Here is a 25,499-nt window from a genome sequence, read left to right on the forward strand (position 1 = left end):
ATGAGGTGTGACACGTAGAAGGATTTCCTGACTACTGTGGCAATGTGATTATCAAAGGAGAGACTACTGTCCACCTGTGTCCAAAGGTCTCTTATCACATGTTCGGTGTTAAGTAGACTACTGCCTATGTGGTAGTTCATGGGTACAGAGTTTTTACCAAAAGGGATGACAATGCACTTTTTGCCATTGAGCTTGAGGCCATGGCTTTGACACCAGGCATCTGTCTCAGTGAGGCCCTTTTGTAGTATGTCCACATCGTTAGGAGTTTCGATTATGGCTCCTAGTTTGCAGTCATCTGCAAACTTTGTTAGCCAAAGACCTTTTGTGTTGGCCTGTACTTCAGAGTAGTAGATACCAAACAGGAGAGGACCCAGGACTGAACCCTGTGGTACTCCACTTGTCACTGGTTTGAAGTCGGATTTGCAGTCTGCTACTTTCAGTGTGGGTTCTGTCAGTGAGCCATTTGGCAACCCATCTTGTGACATAGGGATTTATACTTAGTTTAGTGAGTTTATCTATAATTCCAGAGTGGGGGATGGTGTCGAAAGCCTTGGCGAGATCTAGATAGGCTCTGTGAACCACCTTACCCTCATCTATGGCTTTGGTTTAGGAGACATGATCTGCCTTTTACAAACCCGAACTGGGTGTGGTCCAGAGTTTAGAGATTACCAATGTCTTTGTTTATAAGTTCCATGCAGACCAGGCTCGTCAGGCTAATGGGGCGGCAGTTCCTGGGGTCCGTGGTGGATCCCCTTTTGTGAAGTGGGATAACCATTGCTGTGTGCCATTCAGTGGGCACAAAACCTGAGGTGAGGCTATGATTGAACATGGTACTTAAGTGGGGTGCCAGTTCATTCTGTAGTTCATGTAGAATGCAGCCTAGGATGTTGGCAGGTCCTATGGATGCTGTGTTCATGGCTTTGGAGAGTGAGGTTTTTACCTGTGCAGCTGTCATTACAGGAACTTTGTATTCTTCTGGTATAGAGATGGGCCCTTTAGGGGGAGAGAGGGGGGTAAAGTTAGCACTGAACCTATCTGCCAGGATGTTGGCAATATCAATTGGTTCTGTATATTTAGTGCCATTGTGCTGTAACTCAGAGTAGATCTGAGTGTTGCCATTGAGATTCTTGACATAGCTATAGAATGCTGTGTGGTTGTCTTTAGAAACAGTGGCAATTCTGTTTTCATAACTAGCTTTGGAGGATTTTATGAGGGATCTCAGCTTCTTACTGAGGCTGACCAGAGAGTTCCTCCAATCATGGGATTTTACTCGTTTTTGTAGAAGTTTCTTTCTTCTGTTGTAGAGTTTCTTTATGGCAGAGGACCATCAGATTGGGTTCCTTTTTTTGGAGGATAGCATCTTGGTTCTGTTGGGGATAGCCCAATCCATGCACTTGTGTAAGTGCTTATAAAGTACATTTGTGTAGAATTCAGCAGCTGTACCTCTATTGTCCATCTGGATGGGTGTTGTGAAGTTTGCCACTTCTGTCTTATGAAGCATGAAGTTGGCTTTTACAGTGGTTTCCCTAATAGGGGGTGCAGGTGGGATGTGGATGTCTAGGGAGATTAGCTTGTGGTCGGATCTGACCAATGAGGAATTGACCTCTGGTGTGGAACATCGGTCACCCATGTTGGTAATGACCAGTTCTAGGATATTGCTGCCCCTGGTGGGGGTGTGGATAAGTTGATCCAAGGCATTGGAATTTATGAATTCCAGAAAGCGTTGAGCAAAAGAGTTGGTACATGAGTAATTTTCCCAGTTGATGGTGGGGTAGTTGAAATTGCCCATTATTAGGGTGTTGGGTTGTACCCTAATATTTCCCAATGTATCAAGAAATGAGGAGTGGGAATCCTGGGACATGCTGGGGGAACTGTAGCAAGCTACAATTTGGATTGTGGTCTTGCCCAGAGTTAGTTGCACTTGGATAATCTCGGATGCATTATGCTGAGCAACTAGCCTGGAGGTGTGGATATCCTTAATGAATATGGACACGCCTCCGCCTTTAGTTTTTCGGTCCAGATTAGGTGGCCGAAAGGTGTGGTATGAATTATAGCCTGGTAATGCAGGGGTGCTCTCTGGAGCCTTGAACCAGGTCTCTGTGACTGCACAGGTGTCGATGTTCTCCATTTTGAGGAGTGCCTTGAGTGAGTGCATTTTGAGGTTTAGATTTCTAGCATTGAGTAGCATTACCCTCAGATTTTGCTTGCTTGTACCTGTTACGGTGGTGAATTTGTCATTTGAACCTTGCCAAAAAAAGGCACTATAGGGGTGGTAAGAGCCTTAGCCACAATCCAGAATCCTAAGGGGGACAGGTGCAGGCCATCTCTGGCAAAGCATCCTGGTCTGTCGATCATGTCATCCCAGGCAGACAGATACTGGATCCCCTTAGAATGATACCAGAAGCTTAGCCAACTGTTGAAGTCAATCATTTTGTCTTTGTACTGTGGTATCATTCTGGGTGGGTGATGGCAGGATGCTACTCAGGGCTAGAATTATACTTGTCTGGGTTACAAGATTGGAGAGCTCCTCCATGTCTCTTTTTATGTAGTCCAGGGAGGTACATCACAGGTCATTCACACCAACATGGACAATTACAGAGTCATATTTGTACTTGTGGAGTGACCTGAGTGTGTGCATTATGTGGTGGATCCTGACACCTGGCAGGCAGCTGACAGTAACTTTCTCCTTGTTTAGCCTGGTGAGTGGAACATCAGTGTGCCTGACTACAGAGTCACCTATGACTAGAGTGTTGGATATGTTGCTATGCCTTATGGGCTGTGGCTGGGTGGCACACTGAGTTTGTGGGCTATGTGTCATTTGGGTTGTGTTGGGGGGTGGAGGTTGCTTGCATTTCTGCTTTGGAGGTCCCTGTTGCTTGTGCAGATTTTTATTGACAGCCTCTGTGAATGTAGGTGTGTGTTTTGTGTTTCTATGTGTGTGTTTTGGTGGTGTAGGTTTTGAGGGACTATGTGATGTGAGTGGTTTGGTGCAAGTGTTTACCCTCTCCTCTTGACTGTCTAGTCCAGTCTTGGGTGAAGACAGCTTTGCTTTCCGTTTGGTTATATAAGTGCATCTCTCACAGGTTGTAGTGTTAGGTGGTAGGAGGAGAGGGTTGTATGTGCACATGAGGCAATTGCTGCATTGCCCCAAGATGCCCAGATTCATCAGGTAGACAGGAGAAAACACTGGGAGCTGACCCACAGACATGCCTGGATAGGTACTTATTTATTAAGTACTAAAAAGTGTTTTCCTCTAGACAAGTGAGGAAAGTTAAGTGCAGTAGTAATTTGTAGCTTATTTAGTAGTAATTTGTAGCTTATTTAGTGCTTACAATAAGTTCGGAACAAGTGCTGAGCTCAAAAAGACAGATTTGAGTGCTAAAACTAAAAAACTGGCTAATTCTAAGGGAAAATTTGAAGAGCAGACTTTATGGTCTGAAGCCCAAGTGCTTAAAACAACAGGCTTAGAATAACAGTTACAATTTAATCAGGCTACTACAAAGCATTAATAAATGCAGCAGAATAAATACAATTGAGTACTTTTAAGAAGAGGCAAAAGCAAAATAAGGTAATAAAGTAGGAAGAAACACAAATACAATAAAAGCAGACGAATAAAGTGCAATATTTTTTTTAGTAAACTGCAAGGAGAGAGGAAGTGGGTTGGCCTTTTCAAATGTTCTCTCTGTATTAAGTACAGTGAACACTAGACTGGGAGGGGTATCCCAGATCAAATTTACAGTAGGGTCAGGCAACTGCAAAGCCACCAACTATAACAACACCACAATAACAGGGTGGGAGTGAGGGGGTGAAACATTTTCAGGACAGATGAGAACAGAAAGCAATGCCAGAAAATATATAAAATAATTCAGTCAGGCAAAAAAATATTTCAGTCAGGCAAAATTAAGTTAAACATATAAATAGATAAATAAAATACAGTACTATCTTTAAAACTGCAAGTTTGTACTTAATTTCAGCTTCTAATACAGTTGATTGTAGCCAGCCAGACCACTCAGATATTGAGCAGAAATTAAATTCCCAGTTATGTGGCTAACACTTAAAGCAGAGAGAAGCCCTCTAGGCTGAGAGTTAAATATCGAATAACAAAGAAGTTTGAACAGCAATAACCCCCTCTAACTGCAGAGGGACAGACAGACCACAATATTCAGTGAAACAATTAAATAGACAGAAAAAACAGTTTCAGGATAGATGAGAACAGAAAGCAATGCCAGAACATATAAAAAAAAATTCAGTTAGGCAAAACAAATATTTCAGTCAGGCAAAATTAAGTTAAACAATTAAATAGACAGAAAAATAAAATACAGTACTATCTTTAAAACTGCAAATTTGTACTTAACATCAGCTTCTAATACAGTTGATTGTAGCCAGCCAAACAACTCAGATACTGAGCAGAAATAGCTAGTATACAGATTGTGTTAGCAGAATTAAACAGTTTGGCCTGTAATTAGTAAACTTGTTTGCAGCTTATGAATCTAACTTTAATGCCCACTGCTGATTAGAAGTGCTCATGTAAAACAAATGGCAGAACGTATTAAGGCTAAGACACAACTGAGCTCATCTTGCCTTCCAGAGTTTGGGATCCACAGCCTCCATTTGCCTGTTTACTGCATGATTCTTAGCAGATATCTTACGTAACAGTGCTCCCTAACTGCCTTTGAAAAGTAGTGCCTATTAGGTTTATCACATTAATGAAAAAAATAAAAAAAGAACAAGTCAATCAATGCTATGAAGCCATTGAAAAAAAATGAATCCATGGTTACAAAATACCTGTGAACTCTTCAACTTTCAGCCAGGAAAATGGACTTGACTGAAAAGTATTTTAAAACCGCTGGCCCAGTGCCACAATGAACACAGAAACTCCTGACTGCTGTCATAAGTTGCCCACATAACATAATGCAGGCTGCCTTCCTTGCTAGGCTGCTATCAGTTTTTTGGACAACATGCCAAAGCATAAAACAGTTATTCCTTGATTTCACCAATGTAGGCTTGCTTAGCTACACTGTTCACATGATAACGCAAAGCGTTAATTGAGAAAAGAATTACTGAGAGCTGAGAAAATTTGAATAAAATGGCTTCAAGAGGAAGTCCATGATCTGTAATTAAGAGTTGCAGAACTGTAAAAAAGAAAACTTGATTAATAAACCATAGTTGAGATTCAGAAAAAAATCCCCACTCGGGCATAAACTGCAGCTGACAAAAGTAAGTTATATAGCTACACAGTTATGGAAATGTGATTCAGAGATGTGTTTACCCACAATAAGGAAGTCCTCATTATAAGCTAATTTGCATGTCTCTGAATGGGGGATAATTACTGACAGTGCCAAACAACACTTTGCAGTAGTAATTACCACTTGTGGCCCATGCATCTCAATGGTAGATGTACCACCGCATTCACTTTATCACATACACACACACACACACACACACACACACACACACACACACACACACACACAGCATTACACACAGTCCTCTAAAAACTACTCATACCTCTGCCACATGCAAATACACACAACCCACTACTACATCTCCACTACCTCTTCCCTGAACTTACATTTAACATGATCTTTATCCTTGAGAATAATGGAGGAATGCAGCATTTTTGTCATGTTCTTTACCACTGCCTGCCATGGTAAGTTATGCAGACAACTGATTAGCTGAATCATTCTACTGCATAAATCCCTTCCTGCAGGCATTTGTGTGGATACAGCACATGGCTAATTAGCATAAACCACTCGCCTATGAATGCCTCATTAGCATGGAGCACAGCCATAGAGCTGGCCATCAGCAGTAATTATACCGACAATGTTGAATTACTGCTGTGGGCCTATCTCTGAATCACAATGGGTTTCCTACAGTGCTTGGCCACTCATATTAGGGTTTATACCTAGTAGAAGCCCTTTCTGAATCCCAGCCCATATCTCAGAGTGACTTTCCATGCAGAGTAAGATCAGCTTGTGTGCAAAGGAAAGTAAATGTCCTGCCTTCTCCAAATATAATTATTTAATCTTTTTCCTAATATCTTAACAAATCGTGTCCAAGTGTATCCAAAGACTACAAAGCAAACAAGTTGATTAAGCGCTTTCATTCACTGATTTATTGCGTGAACTTCTTCAGAAATACAGTTCCACTCATACATTCTTCCTTTTATACTAAAAAAACAGGAAATGACATCAAATCCACTTAAAATGTGTATAAACATGTAAAAAAACTATTTATAATTTATAATGTTGTTAGATAAACTAACTATTTGTTCAATAAAAAACATTTTAAATTTATAGACTCGTTGAGTCCTGGATGTTTGTCAGCCCCTAAGGACAACTGCCATAACGCTTCTTTGCATTCCAGTGCATTATTTAAATCACCACCAAAAACAATTTCATTGATCTTATCTATTACTGAAAATTCAAATTTCTTGAAATTCCTACAAATAAGAGCATGTTTGGCCAGTGAATTATTTATATCTTTGTTTTTTATGGCCAAATTGTGCTCATAAACCCTACGTTTTAATGTTCTGATGGTTTTCCCTATATAATAATGGTCACATGATGCACAACAAGCTATGTAAACAAGGTATTGTGTGTTGCAATTGTAATAATCTTTGGCCCACAAAGTATAATTAATGTGTTTTAAAGTTACAAAAGAATTATTACTAATATATCTGCACTGCTTGCAATTTTTACAAGCATAAGTGCCTTTTTTTGTACTACTGATCTAATAGTCTTATTTGTTTTCCTGTTGTCGTTCTCTACCAAAGATTTTATATTTGACATCTTCTTATAAGTAAATTGTGGTCTTATACCTATTTTGGCTACAAGTTCTTTGTTACCCAACAGTACCTTCCAGTTGTTAACTATTATTTCTTTTATACACCACATCTCATTGACAATATGTACAGGGAATGCTATGTTATAGTCTTTTACTTCTGTAATGTTCTTTTGTATACAGGAACTCACTAAAATATCTCCTGATTTTAAAATGGGCATAGCTACACCTTGTCTCAATACTACCACTTCTTGTTCTATTTTTTCCAACAACTTTACTTTGTACCCTCTCTGTACAAACAATGACCTAAGAAATGCCATCTCACTGATGAATGTTTCATCATCTGTTGTTAACCTACTTAATCTAATAATATGTCCTTTGATGACACCCCTTTTCATATGTTCAGGATGTAAACTATCCCTGTGTAGATACTGATTAGCAAACACCTCTTTCCTGTAAATTTTGCTGATGAATGTATCATTTTCTTTGTCTATACTTAAATGTATGTCTAAAAATGAAATACTTTCACCATAACCACTGATTTTAAACTCTAAAAAGGCGGTTGTTTTGTTCAAGTCATCTACAAACTCTAGAAATTGTTTCTATGTACCTGTCCACAAAAAAAACAAGTCGTCAATAAATCTATAGTAGGCCTGTATTTTGGAAAAATGACGATGTTGTGTCAAAAATTTCAATTCCCAATTTGCCATTACCATATTAGCAAATGAAGGTGCCACTTTTGCCCCTATTGCCACACCTGAAATTTGTTGATATATGTTTTTGTTAAATCTAAAAAAATTATTACTCCATACCAACTCCATTAAACTACATAAGGTGTTGACTTTGGTACTCACCAACTCTGTATGTTTGGTTAAATATTCCCTCATAAATTCAATACCTTGTTCTGAATCTATAGAGGTATAACAAAGACTTCACATCTAAAGTTCCAAATTTCATAGATCCCAATGTCCCTTTCACATTTCTAAGATTTTCCAACAAATGCCACAAATCTCTTAAATAAAAACGTGATTTCTGTACTATTGGGTTCAGTATATAATCCAACCAAGTGGATATGTTCTCTGTCTTAGAGTGTTTGGCAGAAATAATGGGTCTAAAAGGTGGATTTGATGGATTTGTCTGTACTTTGGGAATACCAAATAGGGTGGCCAATTTTGGATGCTCTACTGTTAAATAATCATAACTTTCATAATCTAACTCCCCTTGACTAAACATGTCAAACAAAATGATATCCATCTGTTGAAAACTGTGCTTAACTTCATTTGTGTTTACTTTTCTATATACATTTGTATCTCCTAACATGGCTAACATGGATTCATCATAGTCTTTGGTGTTCATGACAGCTATTTTACCACCCTTGTCTGCTTTCATAGTTCTAATGGTAGGGTTTTTACATAAATCACTTAAAGCACATTTCTCTTTCTCTGTAAGGTTCTGTGGATGTTCTTGTAAGTAGATACTTCTGAAATTACTTTCACATAAACTTTGAAATACCTGCAATGTTGTGTGAAGTGGAGGATTAAATGTACTAGGTTTTTTAGGTTTCTTTTCTGCTGTGTTATCAGATAGCTGTAAAACATCTTGCATAATATAACATAAATTTAATTTTCTCAAATATAACCTAAAATCTACCAAAAGTTTTCCTATGTTCATACTAATGTTAGGTATGAACGAAAAACCTTTCTTTAAAACATTTTCTATGTCAGGTGAAAGAAAAAAATCAGACAAATTTATAATGTTAATAGCAAAATCATTTACAAAATTCCCATTGTTAAATGTAACAGTTTCATCTACCACTTGAATTTCTTCTGATTTTGATTTTTCTTTTTCCCTTTCCCCTTGTATTGAGTGGTATTGTACCACTTTCGAGTCCGTTTGTTTTGTGTATTTACTAACTGAAAAGGGCCCTGATTCTGCCCTTCATTAGACTGTGAAGCTACTTGTGCATACGTAACTTCATTGTCACAAAACACTGCTCCATTTATATTGTTTTGTGTTGTCCCATTGTTAACATTTGGAACTTCTACAAAGCATTTGTCATTAGACATATTGTTCTTACTAGTGTTAACAATCTCTTTTGAACTAATATTAGTAGTAACAGTCTGTCCAACTTCTTCGATTCTGTTGTCATTATACACAGTTCTTTGATTGTCCGTTGCTTTTTCTAAAACAACATAAGCAACATTTGTCTGATATGCCATAATGTCTCTCTTTAGTTTTGATTGTTTTCTTGAAATAATGGTAGCCCTGTGTCTGTTGGCCTTCTCCTCTACTCCGTTGTACAGTACCAAATGTTCACCAAAACAATCAAAACTTTTTATTTTTGAATCCAAAGACTGGATCCTTTCTTTAACACTAGTGATCTCTTTCTGGTAATGCTCCGTTAACATGCGCATCATGTTAACGCCAGTATCATTATATAGTTCTATCAGTTCTTTACATAAATCATCACCTGGTGTAATAAAATTCAGAAATTTCACTGTCCGCAAACCTTGCGGAACTACTTTCCTGGTAATACATTCTTGTAAATACTTAATTTCCAACTCCAGAGTCACAAATCTGAAAACCAAACATTCGAGTTCATATATAGCTTTTCTACAGTTTATGCTGTCTGTGTACTTAGAATCGATGTTTGGTTTACTTACTTTAGTGTTCAGATTATCTAATTGGATGGAGGCAAACGGATTGTCTGCTGCCCTGTTAACGTAATTCAAGATGCTGTTTTGGTTCTCACCAGTCTGTAATCCCACAGCGATGTTACTTCGTTCTCCTCCATTACTTTTGATAACCCTGATAGAACGCAATGACGTCTGCTCATTTTCAGAACCCTTCAAGTTACGTTGATGTTTAGAGGGACTGTAGTTGTTTAAACTGTCTTTCACTATTCTAACGATGGTAGCTATCAAGTCCTCTTGTGAAGTGGATTTGACCATATTGTCCAAACTTTCAGGAACTGAGTAAACAGTCACATTTAGTAAACTGTCTTCACCAGATGCTTCATAAGCCATGGATATCACCCAACACAAAGCACAAAATAAATTCTAAACACTGCAAAAAATGGGCTCCAAACTTAAAAAATTGTGTCCAAGTGTATCCAAAGACTACAAAGCAAACAAGTTGATTAAGCGCTTTCATTCACTGATTTATTGCGTGAACTTCTTCAGAAATACAGTTCCACTCATACATTCTTCCTTTTATACTAAAAAAACAGGAAATGACATCAAATCCACTTAAAATGTGTATAAACATGTAAAAAAACTATTTATAATTTATAATGTTGTCAGATAAACTAACTATTTGTTCAATAAAAAACATTTTAAATTTATAGACTCGTTGAGTCCTGGATGTTTGTCAGCCCCTAAGGACAACTGCCATAACGCTTCTTTGCATTCCAGTGCGTTATTTAAATCACCACCAAAAACAATTTCATTGATCTTATCTATTACTGAAAATTCAAATTTCTTGAAATTCCTACAAATAAGAGCATGTTTGGCCAGTGAATTATTTATATCTTTGTTTTTTATGGCCAAATTGTGCTCATAAACCCTACGTTTTAATGTTCTGATGGTTTTCCCTATATAATAATGGTCACATGATGCACAACAAGCTATGTAAACAAGGTATTGTGTGTTGCAATTGTAATAATCTTTGGCCCACAAAGTATAATTAATGTGTTTTAAAGTTACAAAAGAACTATTACTAATATATCTGCACTGCTTGCAATTTTTACAAGCATAAGTGCCTTTTTTTGTGCTAACTGATCTAATAGTCTTTTGACACAACATCATCATTTTTCCAAAATACAGGCCTACTATAGATTTATTGACGACTTGTTTTTTTTTGTGGACAGGTACACATAAACAGTTTCTAGAGTTTGTAGATGACTTGAACAAAACAACCGCCTTTTTAGAGTTTAAAATCAGTGGTTATGGTGAAAGTATTTCATTTTTAGACATACATTTAAGTATAGACAAAGAAAATGATACATTCATCAGCAAAATTTACAGGAAAGAGGTGTTTGCTAATCAGTATCTACACAGGGATAGTTTACATCCTGAACATATGAAAAGGGGTGTCATCAAAGGACAAATTATTAGATTAAGTAGGTTAACAACAGATGATGAAACATTCATCAGTGAGATGGCATTTCTTAGGTCATTGTTTGTACAGAGAGGGCACAAAGTAAAGTTGTTGGAAAAAATAGAACAAGAAGTGGTAGTATTGAGACAAGGTGTAGCTATGCCCATTTTAAAATCAGGAGATATTTTAGTGAGTTCCTGTATACAAAAGAACATTACAGAAGTAAAAGACTATAACATAGCATTCCCTGTACATATTGTCAATGAGATGTGGTGTATAAAAGAAATAATAGTTAACAACTGGAAGGTACTGTTGGGTAACAAAGAACTTGTAGCCAAAATAGGTATAAGACCACAATTTACTTACAAGAAGATGTCAAATATAAAATCTTTGGTAGAGAACGACAACAGGAAAACAAATAAGACTATTAGATCAGTTAGTACAAAAAAAGGCACTTATGCTTGTAAAAATTGCAAGCAGTGCAGATATATTAGTAATAGTTCTTTTGTAACTTTAAAACACATTAATTATACTTTGTGGGCCAAAGATTATTATAATTGCAACACACAATACCTTGTTTACATAGCTTGTTGTGCATCATGTGACCATTATTATATAGGGAAAACCATCAGAACATTAAAACGTAGGGTTTATGAGCACAATTTGGCCATAAAAAACAAAGATATAAATAATTCACTGGCCAAACATGCTCTTATTTGTAGGAATTTCAAGAAATTTGAATTTTCAGTAATAGATAAGATCAATGAAATTGTTTTTGGTGGTGATTTAAATAACGCACTGGAATGCAAAGAAGCGTTATGGCAGTTGTCCTTAGGGGCTGACAAACATCCAGGACTCAACGAGTCTATAAATTTAAAATGTTTTTTATTGAACAAATAGTTAGTTTATCTAACAACATTATAAATTATAAATAGTTTTTTTACATGTTTATACACATTTTAAGTGGATTTGATGTCATTTCCTGTTTTTTTAGTATAAAAGGAAGAATGTATGAGTGGAACTGTATTTCTGAAGAAGTTCACGCAATAAATCAGTGAATGAAAGTGCTTAATCAACTTGTTTGCTTTGTAGTCTTTGTATACACTTGGACACGATTTTTTAAGTTTGGAGCCCGTTTTTTGCAGTGTTTAATATCTTAACAAGATACACAGTCACAAAGAAGTTTATCTTTATGTTGTCTGATATATCTTAATTTTAAAAGAGTATATCAGTAGAGTTATCTGAATAAACCACTGCTGCTGCTCCTGCTTTAATTCCAGAATCACTGATGAGGAAGGGTTGGGGGTTGGCATAAAGGTGTGTACTTCACAGATGCATAATAGAGGGTTTGATTTCCTTTGGGCTAGAAAATGTGGTTAAGTTTAAAATGGCCCACAAGTGTAGATAGCTTGGTACTAGCCTTTGAAATGCACTTCTCATTGTAGATTTTGGTCAGTACCAACCACTTTCATGTATAACACAAATAACTCTGCCAGTAAATGCATTGTTTATGAAAAAGTAAAGCTTACCTCTTCTGGTTCAATAAGTTTAAATTCCATGCCTCGACCAGTCCAAGCAATAAAGTGCGAGTTTGATGGATCATCAAGAAGAGCGACAAGAAATTGCCAAAGTTGGAGAGAACCACGCCTCTGATAGGTGGGGCCTTCTCGGAATAAACCAGGTTCTTGTTTAATGTCACCTACAAATTGAATTGAATTGATTAACAACTGTTATAAATCAGGAGTATACACAGGCTCTGGTTCAATAGAAATAGTGCAAATACAACCAGTCACAGAGCTGTAAGAATATGCAGAGTAAAACATAAACTCTAAACAATGACAGGGCTCTACAAACAGCTATACATTCCTATCAGTTTCAATATTCTTCACAATAGTATACAAAATAAGAAAGAAAAGATCTTCAGTTTGATAATATGGGGCTTTACCACTGAAAACCAAGTTAAGAAGCATAATGTAGCACTGCTCTACAAATTGGAAAAACACACAAACACACACTGTAAATATACTGTAAATATATAAAACTGACTTTCACATGTATATCCCACTGTCTTGGGACCTACTTAATAAAATGGAGACAAAAATAAATAAAGACACAAAAATCTAAGAAATTAGATTCAGAAGTTATACTAAGCAAAAGAATCAATGAATAGTTATTGTTTTGTAGTGACTGAACTCTTCATCACTCTAAATGCAACCTAAAAGCTTACTATAACCTTTTAAAACAAGGGCTACAAAAGTAATGACATGACTTGCTTTACGTCTCCTGTGCTTCAAAAGAAAACTACTGGAGTTAAGGTTTAGAAAGTTAGTTCAAAACGTCTACACCCTTGTCTTTGGGAAATTGATTAGATTTGCTTTCTAAAAGCCTTTTCTGTCAAAGCAGCCATATACATTATTTCTAGAGATGAATCTTAACACATAATGTTCAGTGCTATATTATCCATACAAATAAAGTAAGTAAGCATGAATGGATAAAAATCAACAACACAGAAAGCAGAAAAACGAGTGATTATAAATGGGAATGTAAGTTGCTTACCATCAAACTTTTCAGGTACAACACATGTATCATCATAGAAATGTCGAGGTCCCTTTTCATAAAGGCAACCTACAAAGAAAAAACTAATGAGTATGCACTAAATACAAATACTTAAGGTATTTTGTTACATAGCAACATGGTACACTGTTAGCTAACCAAAAAACAATATGTCTGATAACAGTTACAAACATTTGCCCTTTTCCTAGCAAATCTAGTAAAATTCCCTTTCAGGTATACATAGGAAATTAACTTAGTTGTGCAGTAAAACAGCTGCAGCCTAAATTACTTTAGTTTCCATCTCAATCAGGTCATTAAAGCAGACTTATAATCGTCAACTAACTGCCTATATATTAACATAAATTGTATTACTAATAATGCATTAAATAGCATTTTTCAAAAACATACTTTATACCTAAGCAAACATATGTGCATTCCATATAAATATGTAATATATACATATTTTTATATCTATATCTATCTCTATCTATATATCTATATATATCCATATCTTTATATCCATAATATGACATGTGATGATATGGGCAAGTACCAGCATAGCCAGCTGGAGTTTTGTAAAGACTGGTATGTCCTTTGAATATCAAACTGATTTATAAAAGATGCCTGTGTTACAAATGTATTAGAACTGTATGTCATTTGTATATCAAACTGATTTGTACAGATGCTTGTACTGAAAATGTATTTGTGAGGTTTGATTGTGTTAAAATGTATCAACAGTGCACCCTGCAGAAATGAAAAGAAATGTACATATATTATTGCAACTGAATTAAATGTATATGTTTTAATACAGGATACTGGGACAGCAATGGTTAACCAGCTAGCTTGCTTTAAGAAAAAATAAGGGAAATGTAAATGAGCTGTTAGACTATTAAAACATCACCCCACAGTGTGAATAGGACCACAGATGCTAGGTCTGGAAAAAACCTTTGTTCATTAGCTTAGTAAAAAGAGGGGAAACACCAGGCACTGCCATAAACATTTGGATGTGTATTGTAGCCGTCTATGTTAAATTCCTGTCTTAGCTTCAAAGGGGAATACTGAGAGAAGTTAGAGTCAGGTGATCAGATGAGGTCATTCTGCCAGCCCTCTTGGAAATTATATTTTAGATATTACAAAGGGAAATCTCAGGGTATTGAGTATTCTGTTTTTGGGAACCTGACTAGAAAGACCCTCACCCACAGCATCTTACCTTTCGGTACTAAGTAACTTAACTAGGGAACAATAATCATTTTAGATTAGTTGGAAATATACTGAAGCTTAGTTCAGATATAGTTTTTCCTTATTTGTCTGGGTTTGTCGATCAATGTTCTTTTCAATATTTCCTGTGATATGAATTCTGTGGTTTACTGTGAATACATATTCAGTATTTTCATGCTTTTTTAGTATTTATTATTAAATATATTGAAAACTTTTTTATGGCTGGTCCTTGTAGAAATTATCTAACCTTTGAGAGTACTTATATTTATTTGGTAACACTGTGTGGGCCACTACAGAAGGCCTAGCTGTCTTGGTCAACTGCTATCATTTGCATTAGTATTAATATTGCACTATATAATTGTATGCCCTTTGTAAGAGCCTTATAGTAACTAACTGGTAGGAGTGAATCTACCTTATAATCTGGGCAAAGCTGGTAGAGCGGGTAATCTGTGCCAGCCTTTCCCAGGTGTGTGTGTGCATGTGTGCGTGTGTGTGTGTGCGCGCGTGTGCGTGTGTGTGCATGTGCGTGTGTGTGTGTGTGTGTGTGTGTGTGTGTGTGTGTGTGTGTGTGTGTGTGTGTGTGAGCGTGCGTGTGTGTGTGTGTGTGTGTGTGTGTGTGTGTGTGTGTGTGTGTGTGTGTGTGTGTGTGTCAGCTACTTGAAGCAGATACATGAAGCACTGGGTTCACAGAGAGGGTGCTGGAGGGTCTTGGCTTGGACACTTGGCTGAGGACCTAACCCTACAGCTGTACCAGTGGGGACTCTTACTGGGGACCTGGAGGGAGACAGATATAGAGACATCCAGACCCCAGGCTGAGTGTGTTCCCTGTGTGCTCTTAAGGGAAACTGTACTTGATGCAGAGAGGTCTGCATCTGGAAATACTAAGTGTATCCATTTGCATTCCAAGTGCACACCCCTCTCCTCATACTGGTGGCCATCACATATTGCTTGCAGTGGTGGACATCACATGACATGATATATGTCCACTGCTGTAAAAAAAGTATTTCTGTATTGCACAGCTTGTAAAAAAAAGGACTGTACCTATATGCTCATAGGTGCATAGGAGATTACTAGGCTAATGGCCCTAGGGCCTTTACAGGCCTAGCCATGTTATACCCATGTTCCCTAAGTGACCATGGTTAAATGGTTGTTATTCACAGACCGAGTCTATGATCATCACCAACTGCCCCTATCCATGAGGGACAAAGGTGCCACCCCTGAGGTGAATTTATGGTCTCCCATCCAATTGTCTAGGTTGCACTTGAATTGGGTTATTGAGGAGCCCTGCTTCACATGAATTGGGAGTTTATTCCAGAGCAGCAGCAATCTCTGGGATATATATATGTCTCTCCAGCATGTTCTGTAACTGTTACAGGCTAGGTTGAATGAGTGACTCTTGTCCCATTTGACTTGCAGATGTGCAGCACTTCCATTAGGGCAGGATCAGAGACTGCCCTGTAGGCCATGCACAAGTGGCCTCTCAGCAGCCTGTAGGATACAAAGTACAGTGAGAAGGCTTTCAGTCTTTCCATGTAGGTCATATTTCAGAAGTCCAGAATTTTACTGTTGAGAAGCCTCTCTGTTCTCTCGAGCTGCTGCAGATGTCTGGTCTGGTGAGGTACATGGAAAAGGCAGCATTGTACTCTATCAGTAGTCTGATGAGGGTCAAGTACAAAAGCATTATAACATCCTTAGTCCTGTATGTGATGTCCTTACTTATTAGATGCATAACGTAGAAGGTTTTACTTACCACTGTGGACACATGGTGATTGAAGTTTAGATTGCTATCATTCTCTCAAATCTCACACCACTGAGTTTGAGCTTAGGGGGGGTGCTGTCAATATTGTAATTTCAGGGATTTTCTCTATGGCAAAGGAGATAATACTGCACTTTTTCATTTAGTTTTTGTCCATGGCTTTGGCACCAATCATTTGTTTGTGTTCGCCCTTTTTGTAATATGTTAACATCATTTGGGGACTCAATGATTGCGCCTTGATCTAGGGGGGTGTCACTGTCCCCTTTTACTAAGCATTCATTAGGACAATCATTGAATATAATGCCTCCTTTGGCATGCAACACATGCAACAACTGGGACACCCACAGAGATACCTTACTAAAAGGATACAAGGCATAAACAACATATCCTACATAGACTGACTCAAAGCCTTGTCACTATACTCAGTATCCTACAGACTGCTAAGAGGTGACCTGTGTCTGGCATACAAAGCATCCTCCAACCCATTACTGATGGATTTACTACATATCAGCAAGTCAAATTACATTAGAAATACTTTTTCTTGGAATCTAAATCACATCTGTAACATCAACAGAACAGTTTGGAGGGACAAGTATATCTTGCAGAGGATACTGCTACTTTGGAACAGACTCCCCAGCCATATAAAACAAAAGTTCATCACTTTCCATATTCAACCACAACTTAGATCTATGGATGAGAACAGAAAATGTATCCCAGGACTGCCCTGTATACTACTAATGGACAGAGGCAGCTCTTAAATATTTTATCTTATGCATGCGTCTCCTCAAATTATTCAATGGCATGATTCCAATTATTCTCATTAGAATACAATTGTTGACCATGGGATGGGTGAGGCCAATGTATAACCAAATGAGATAGGTTATTTTGAGCACAAAAAGGGAAAGTGACTAGACTTAAAATGGCCTGCAAGGGCAGCTAGCCTAGTATTTGCATATAAATCTATGAAACTATGTACATTATTATAGTTAATATTCTGGTAGCCAAGTTCATAACTTTTTACATCTACAAAGAAAATTAACTTGGTAAGAGAAAATTCATCTTTATATATAAGAATTTTACTTATTCACTGCTTCAAATTATTTGAAAGATGAAAACTTTTGGCAACATTAAATATCCTGTAGCAGAAATGTTAATTATTTATGTGAGATATGTTCACAATTTTGTCTAACAGGTAACTTCATGACAGACCTGACACTTGTTGGCTCATTCACAGAACTAGAGTCATAGTCACATCTTGCTCCCTCAGTGCCATCAGTATGATGGGAGTGCTTCAGAAAAACAATCGTGCCCAGTGATAGCATATTCATTTATCTCTGCATTCATTTGCTTTTTATCTCCATTTCTTAGTAGAGTTCCAAGTTGAAAAGGGTCCTGTATAACACATTTCTCATTCCTAATCAACAAAGTCTGTCCTTTATATTAAAACACTGCAGCATTTCTAGTGCTCCTTGCATTTTCTTTGTAAATCAACACATTTTTTATACTGCTCTTCACCTGGTCTCTAGTCCCTCCACCATTCTGCCCATGAGTTTGATTATGCTGGGCACACTATTTCTTAAGCTAAGTGTCAAAACAGCAGACTGGTTGGTGCCCATTCAAAGGCAGGGTGAATGAATGTCCTGTGGGATTACAGCTGCACTGTAAATGTTTCCACTGGGTTTGTCCGGTTATAGCAACATCTTTGGCTTTGCTTACATTCAATATGAAGCATTCCACCAGCTCACTGCCTGCAGTGACTGTTCCATGTGCAGTTCCTTGGGTTGCACAAACTTATTTGATGTGATGTTGTTAAAATGGGAACGATTCTTGACCTTATAGTCTATTCTACCAAGTTGTGTCTGCAAGTATTTTATCAAGAGCTAGAGGTAGTGGATATGATGATGTGGAATGTACTGGCTCTATCACTGGAAGCCTTGAGTAACCATAATTATGTATTATTTGCTGCACAGAGGCCAAACGACAAAGTACAAATCAGACCTAGCATTAATAGACCCAGCATAGTGCAATGTGTTGTATTCAATTCATTATAGCAGACCTATAATCATTAGCAGTAAACATAAAAGTCTTATGGTACTCGTGTTGGGGTAATACACAGATGTTTGGAGATCTTTACAAATGTCTGAACAAAAATTAGAGTCCTGGACACATTCTTGAGAGGTGAGTCAACCTTACTAGTTGACTGTCTTATCACACAAAAACATATTTGTATATACAGGCATCCTGAAATCAAATCCCGGTTGTGCTTTACAGAGTCTTAACAATGAATGCAGAGTTCAGGTTCTCAAACTGAACAGCAGAATCACAGATTGACCAGTAGAAAGCAGTCACGTAATAAGCCTTTATTTCTCAGTTTTCTGGTAATGGTTGTTTAATGATCTGGGCCAGGTATAAATTACCAATACTTTCCAATGCGATTATCATTTCCCAGTGCTATGATTAAGTCTTCGCTTGTTTTGCAAACATAGATAGGCATTTAGCCATGAGACCTCATCTCAGGAAATTCCAGGTAATGAGTAACTTTCTGTCCTTTCAACTTATTGGGGACAAAAGAATTCATAGTGAAAATGACAAACCAAACACAAAGCATACAGGTCAGATGTTTTCTTATATTACAGTGACAACTACTTAAGTATATGTATTTATTTCTAGAATAGCAACAGAAACAGTGATACTTGCTTAAGTTCTCAGTCTCCATTAGCATTTACATTTTTATTTACATAAGTTCTTTAATATAAAGAGTGTACATAAATCACCTAAAGAGAATGCCAGCTGGAAAGCAATGACATAACTGCAGATTTTTATAAAAATACAGTTCAGCTGAAGGTCATTGAAGATGGTTAATACACCCATAAATCAAAATATGATCTAAAAAAGCTCTCTTCGGACTGCAGTAAACTCTTCTGAAAAGATGATTTTCTAGCAAATCTTAAAGTAGGTCTTGGTAGCAGTAGGACATATCTGAATCAAGGAATCTATTGAGTTTAACATGACAAACACATGAACACTCACCATGTGGTTCTTGCGACATCTTGGGAACAACAAGCAGCCATTAATTCTAATGTTAAATGACCATATAAGCACATTCATATATCTAAGACCTTGGATGTGTAGAGCAAACAAAGCAGATACTACTATCCAGCATACTATTACTGGAACAAGAGACAGCAGTCAATATTCTGGTTGTGAAATTCTTTATCTGCCAAAGGCAGAGATGGTCAGCATCAGAAAGCCCAAGGCAGATAAGATTGATTGCAATACTGGAGACACAAAGAAAGAAGGCTGAGGAAAGTATTAAGTGCTTAATCTGGGACATATTTCTCAAGTAGTAATAAGTTGAGCTGATAACATCCATCACATTGTTCTTCAATCAGTGACAATATATTGTAAAATGTCTCCACCAATTTTGCTCACTTGTTCCAAAATTTCAACCTATTCCCACCAAGACAAAATTGAAGGTGGTCACTATCGAGTATATAATGGATGGGCATTGGTATGTCCAAGAATCATCTCAGTCTTCAAAGGTTTTAGTCAGATTCAACTATAAACTATAATAAAGTGTTCAGAAAGGATATAATATTTCAATGATGGTAAAGCTGGACAATTGCTTCAGAGAGAAGGAACGATAAAGCTGAATATCATCACTGTAACTCTGAAAATTAATATCTCTCCCTTGAATGCATATTTTAATAGCTGCGTAGATATAACTGCACATACCATGTATGACAATAAAGCCAATAGAGTGCTCTAAGGCACCTGTAAATCATCCCTCTGTACTGGCCTTTAATTGTAATGAATCTACTCTTCCTACACTGCATTTTGCAGAATCCGCTGCCTGGCATGTTAGTCAAGAAGACTAGTGTAGAGCAGTAGCCTGTAAGCAGAAAACAGTGACTTTCTTCCTCAGTAACTTCTCATTACATACAGTTCTGTCCAACATTCTAATATATATATTTAATTAGCTTAAACAATATGTTTGTAACGTACTGAGTTTTCACAAGTTGTAATAGCAGCTTTTCTTATCCATAGTGAAAACATTAACATTAATGTTCTTTGCCTTCTATATGCTCTGCATGTTAAATTGCCCTAGAAATACATACATTTCCTCTACTGTGTCAATATATGTTAGAGTAATTCAATAATGTATGGTCATCCTACAACTGACCACCATGTAGAAACCTAATATAAAGACCACATTGTAGAATCCTAGCCAGCGGATGCTTTCGGTTTTATGATAACCATTGTGACTGCAGCTTTTGTCTCCAGCCCTCCATTGACAATAATCACTACCTGGATGCAATGTCCTAGTCAATAATATGCATAAATGTATAACACAAGTGATACTTTTCATCAAGGTCTAACACTTAAGCACTTTGGCAATTGTAGCACATCAAAAACTTAAAAATAATCTCGCCTCAGTGGAACAGATACAAAAAAAAGTTGTTTTGCAGAAGAATAAGCACCTTAACATATCCATATCTCTCTATGTAAGATCTCCCTCACTCTCTTTCTTTCTCTCTCTCTATGAATATGTACACAAATAATATAGTTCCTTACTCTCTCTCTCTCTATATATATATATATATATATATATATATATATATATATATATATATCTATATCTATATCTATATATATATATATATATATATATATATATATATATCTATATATACATAAATATATATATATATATATATATATATATGGGTCTACTTCATATGAGCGACAGCTCATTTGATCGATAAACTTTTCAGAGAGACCAAAAGCTCAAAACATTGAAAACTCATTTTATCGAAACTCATAACACTGACACATGAAATTCAAAGCATTATGCCCTTTCCCCCACTGTAGCACGATCCTGGAGATAGAAAATTTAGATGTGGGGCACAGTCCCCTACACTGGGGGGTGTGGGGGGCAATGCCACCCACATACATCATACATTTCAAACATAGATATGGATACTTATAACAGAAATGACTGTTTGCAGACAATATTTATCTAATTAATGTGAAGGACTCCGCCATCCCACCCCCCCCCAACTATTTATTCTAACTCCAGGATCTCGCTACAGTGGGGGAAAGGGCATAATGCTTTGAATTTCATATGTCGGTGTTATGAGTTTCGATCAAATGAGTTTTCGGTGTTTTGAGCCTTCGGTGTTTTGGTGTCGGTGAAATAAGTGTCGATCATATAAAATTTCAATCATATGAAGCAGACCCATATTATATATATATATATATATATATATATATATATATATATATATATATATATATATATATATATATATATATATATATATATATATACATAAAAAGCAATGTCTTTCAGCTTCTCCCGTTAGGGGTAGCCACAGCAGATCACCGGTCCGCAGACTGATTGGCAGTAGAGTTTTTATGGTGTCAAATTGCCAGCACATTGTCCAGCTTTCACGGAAGACACACACTCCTGCATGCCTTTAAAACTCATTTGACCGCAGGGAAGACCATATAGACTCCACACAGAAGGTGTGCCAATCAAGAATTAAACCTGGAAAACCTCTTGTTGTGAGGTGACAAAGCTAACTGCTGCACCACAGTGACCTACACACACACACACACACACACACAAATATATATATATATATATATATATATATATATATATATATATATATATATATATGTATGTGTGTGTGTGTGTGTGTGTGTGTGTGTGTGTGTGTGTGTGTCTGTGTGTGTGTGTGTGTGTGTGTGTGTGTGTATTTTATTTATTTTTATTTTACATTTGTTGACCGGGATTGTCTGACTGCGCTGAAGAGCCCTTTTTCAGTGGAGGCACAGGGAGAAAAGCTCCAACATATTATACAATTTTAATTATAAATTAGCATTAAACAGCAACGTTACAGGATTATTACAAGGCATAAACCAGCAATACAATGTTATACAGTGTCAATAATCAGGAGTATAGCAAAACTATTTCAAGATGTATAAAAATAAATATGTTATTAAGATGAATATAGTTTTTGAGGTAAGTGGTTACAAAAACCCAGTTTTATGATAATGTAGTTGCATGAAAGCAAGACAATTACAATAGACTGTTTGTCTGAGATGATTTGCTTAACAGATTTTGGAAGACAATAGAAAGAGTAGTCAAAGGAAGATTAGAGAGAGCTAGTGAGAAGAGTGAGTTAAGGGCAGAAAGTAGATTAAGGTATGAGAAGTAGGGGGTGTTTAAGGAGGGAGAGTGCAGTGGCAGGACCAGTGACTTTTAAAGTGCTCTTTGGTGGCTGTCTTAAATTGTTTAGAATGTGTAACGGTCCTGATTTCTAGTGGGAGCCTATATATATATATATATATATATATATATATATATATATATATATATATATATATATATACATATATATATATATATATTTTATAATTTTATTATTTGAAATTTGTTAACCGGGTTGGTCTGACTGGGCAAAGCCCTTTTCAGCAGAGACCTGAGGAGAAAAGCTCCAATATTACATTACTAAATATTAATTAACATAGTTGTTTATGGAAAAAGAAAATAAAATAATATATAACTAAGATAAACTGTACATAACTAGAATCAGTTTTACATAAGAAACTCATTCAATAAAAAAAATAACAAAAGTACAATTAAATCAGAGATTTATTATCAGGTAAAAAACAGGCAAATGGGCATATACATAAATGTTTGTAAACAAAGTATGATGAGTTATAGGTGCATTAAGGAAGAAAAATTGAAGTGAGTATATGAGGTAAGAAAGTATAGGATTATAGCTAGTATACAGTAAAAGAGAAACAGACGAAACAGTATATGGAGTAAAAGGTGGATAAAAAAGAGAATAGGTAGGGAGCTTGTAAAAGGACTAATAAGATAGTAGCAAAATAGGGTTCCTATTAGATGACTGAAGACATTCAATCGAATGCATCTTGGTCGAACTTAAAACAATGAAAAGGCAAAATAGTGACACGGCTTTTAAGCAAATTCCTTCCCAGGGAAAGAATTTGCTTGGCCGCTTCTGTTACTTTGCCATTTTCGGCACTGTAGTGCGATCTCGGAGTTGGTATATTTAAGTAGGGGGGGTGTAGGGGGAAAATCCCCCCATTTTATGTATTCTTTCAAATTTTATTTATTTATTTTTTTGGAACAGCAGTTTTTTTCCCTTGGGACTTTCTGAAGAAATGTTTTGATAACGTGAAAGTGCGCACTGTACTACTGTTCATGTGGATCAATTAAACTTCTTTCTTGTTTGGATATCTGCTGTGGTGTTGCGTCCTTGTTGTTTTTCAGAGAATAGTGAATTTTTGGTTCTAAGGGGCACTTTACCCAGGATGGTTGTGTATTTTTTCTAATATATATATATATATATATATATATATATTTATATGGATTCACATCTGAATGTCGCTTTGCCAAAATTTCGAATTCCGTATGGTCAAGACCATATGATCAAAGTTTCGGAATCTCGACATACTGAAATGAATCCAAAAAACAACTTTCTCAATGTTTATATGCATATATATATATATATATATATATATATATATATATATATATATATATATATATATACACACACATATACATACACATAGATCCATACATACACATAAACACCACTCTATCTTCACAGCTAAGTAACATTATTGAAGGCAGAAACTCTCCAAAACAATACAAAGTGGTTTCAGCAATCAATAATTTAGTACAATCTGACCATGAATATAAGTTCTGACAGAATTATCATTGCGAAAACACAGGACAGACTAACAACTGTTTTTATAGACCTGTTAATCAGGTTATGACAACAATGGCGAGGAAAGTCATGAGGAAAGTTTTGAAGGAATGGCTGGTTACAATAGCAGAACCTTAAGTATGCACTCAGTGGTGTGAGACCTGGGCACAAGCTGACAGCAACCTTACCTTTGACCGTCATGTCGCCACAGTGTAAGAAGGGTATTCTATATTGCTCATCTCATAAGCAAGGGCATTGCCTGCAGAAAAAAAGAAGTTAAAACCTCCCTGTACTCTTACCTCATCAGGCCAACAACTGAGTACAATACCCCTTTTGGTGTGTACCTTTCTAAGTGCCTGCAGCAATTGGAGGAATCACAAAGGTTCCTCACAAGAAAAATTCAAGGTCTTCAGCATCTGTTCTATGGGGATCATCTGAAATCACTGTTACTTTATTCTGTTTCATACAGACAGCTTAGAGGTGATCTCTGCCCTGCATTCAAGGCAATCACTGACCCTGTGTTATTGGAAATCCTTCATATCCATAAATCAAATGGTACATGGGTTACTTGGTCTAAAGACCTTAACCTGGTATGTGACATTAATAAAACCTGCTGGAGGGACAGATTTGTCTCCCAGAGGTTACCACACCTTTGGAATAGACTCCCACTTCATGTCAAACAGACCACCTCATAGGCCCTTTTCAAACGGAATCTGGATGATTGGATGGGTGACCGTAAATTCACCTTGGGGATTTTATCTGTGTCCATCTCAGACAGGGGCAATAGCTGCTGATCATGAAAATAAGGGTAAAAACTTGACTAGGCTTGTAAGGACCCTAGGGCCATTAGCCTAGTAACTTCCTGTGATCATAATGAACAACAAACAGCAATCAGCAAGGCAGCAACAAAAACTGGATTATTGCTAGAAGAAGCTATTAGATCAAGGTGATCCAATTTTATGATAGTGTTGCAGGAGAATTTGACAGCAGAGTGCCTGTAGATAAGGATTGGAAAGGCTGGCCAAGTGGGCTGAAGGTAGCAGCTGACATTCCATACAAACACATGCAAAGCACTGCACACGGTTAACAGCAACTCTAGTATAAGGAATCATTTACAAAGAGTGGAACTGATGGAGAACGAGCAAGAAAGGGATCCGGGAGAGGTTATCACTCCTGAGCTGAACAATCATGAGCCCAGTAAGAGGGCAGTGACAGAAAGCAAAATACTGTGGGATATATCATCAAGCAATAGAATACAGATGCAAAGAGGCAAGTTATTTGTCTACTGTGACAAGGTCAAGTCACACTTTGAGGTCACACCTTGTGTACTGTGTGCATTT

General features: G+C 36.8%; 1 protein-coding gene across 3 annotated transcripts in view; it reads right to left on the reverse strand.

The window, feature by feature from the left end:
- ETV1 (ETS variant transcription factor 1) overlaps positions 1-25,499 on the reverse strand; it is a 392,872-nt gene that overhangs the window by 58,248 nt on the left and 309,125 nt on the right. For all 3 annotated transcript variants that reach the window (XM_044061623.1, XM_044061621.1, XM_044061622.1), the window contains 2 exons: positions 13,438-13,506; positions 12,411-12,580 (listed from right to left, as the gene is read on the reverse strand). In XM_044061623.1, coding sequence (XP_043917558.1) covers positions 12,411-12,580; positions 13,438-13,506 — 239 coding nt within the window. The remainder of the gene's footprint in view (positions 1-12,410; positions 12,581-13,437; positions 13,507-25,499) is intronic.

The sequence above is a fragment of the Protopterus annectens genome, chromosome 2.part0 (assembly GCF_019279795.1).
Source record: "Protopterus annectens isolate FY-2018-M chromosome 2.part0, PAN1.0, whole genome shotgun sequence".
In the NCBI taxonomy this organism is placed as follows: Eukaryota; Metazoa; Chordata; order Ceratodontiformes; family Protopteridae; genus Protopterus; species Protopterus annectens.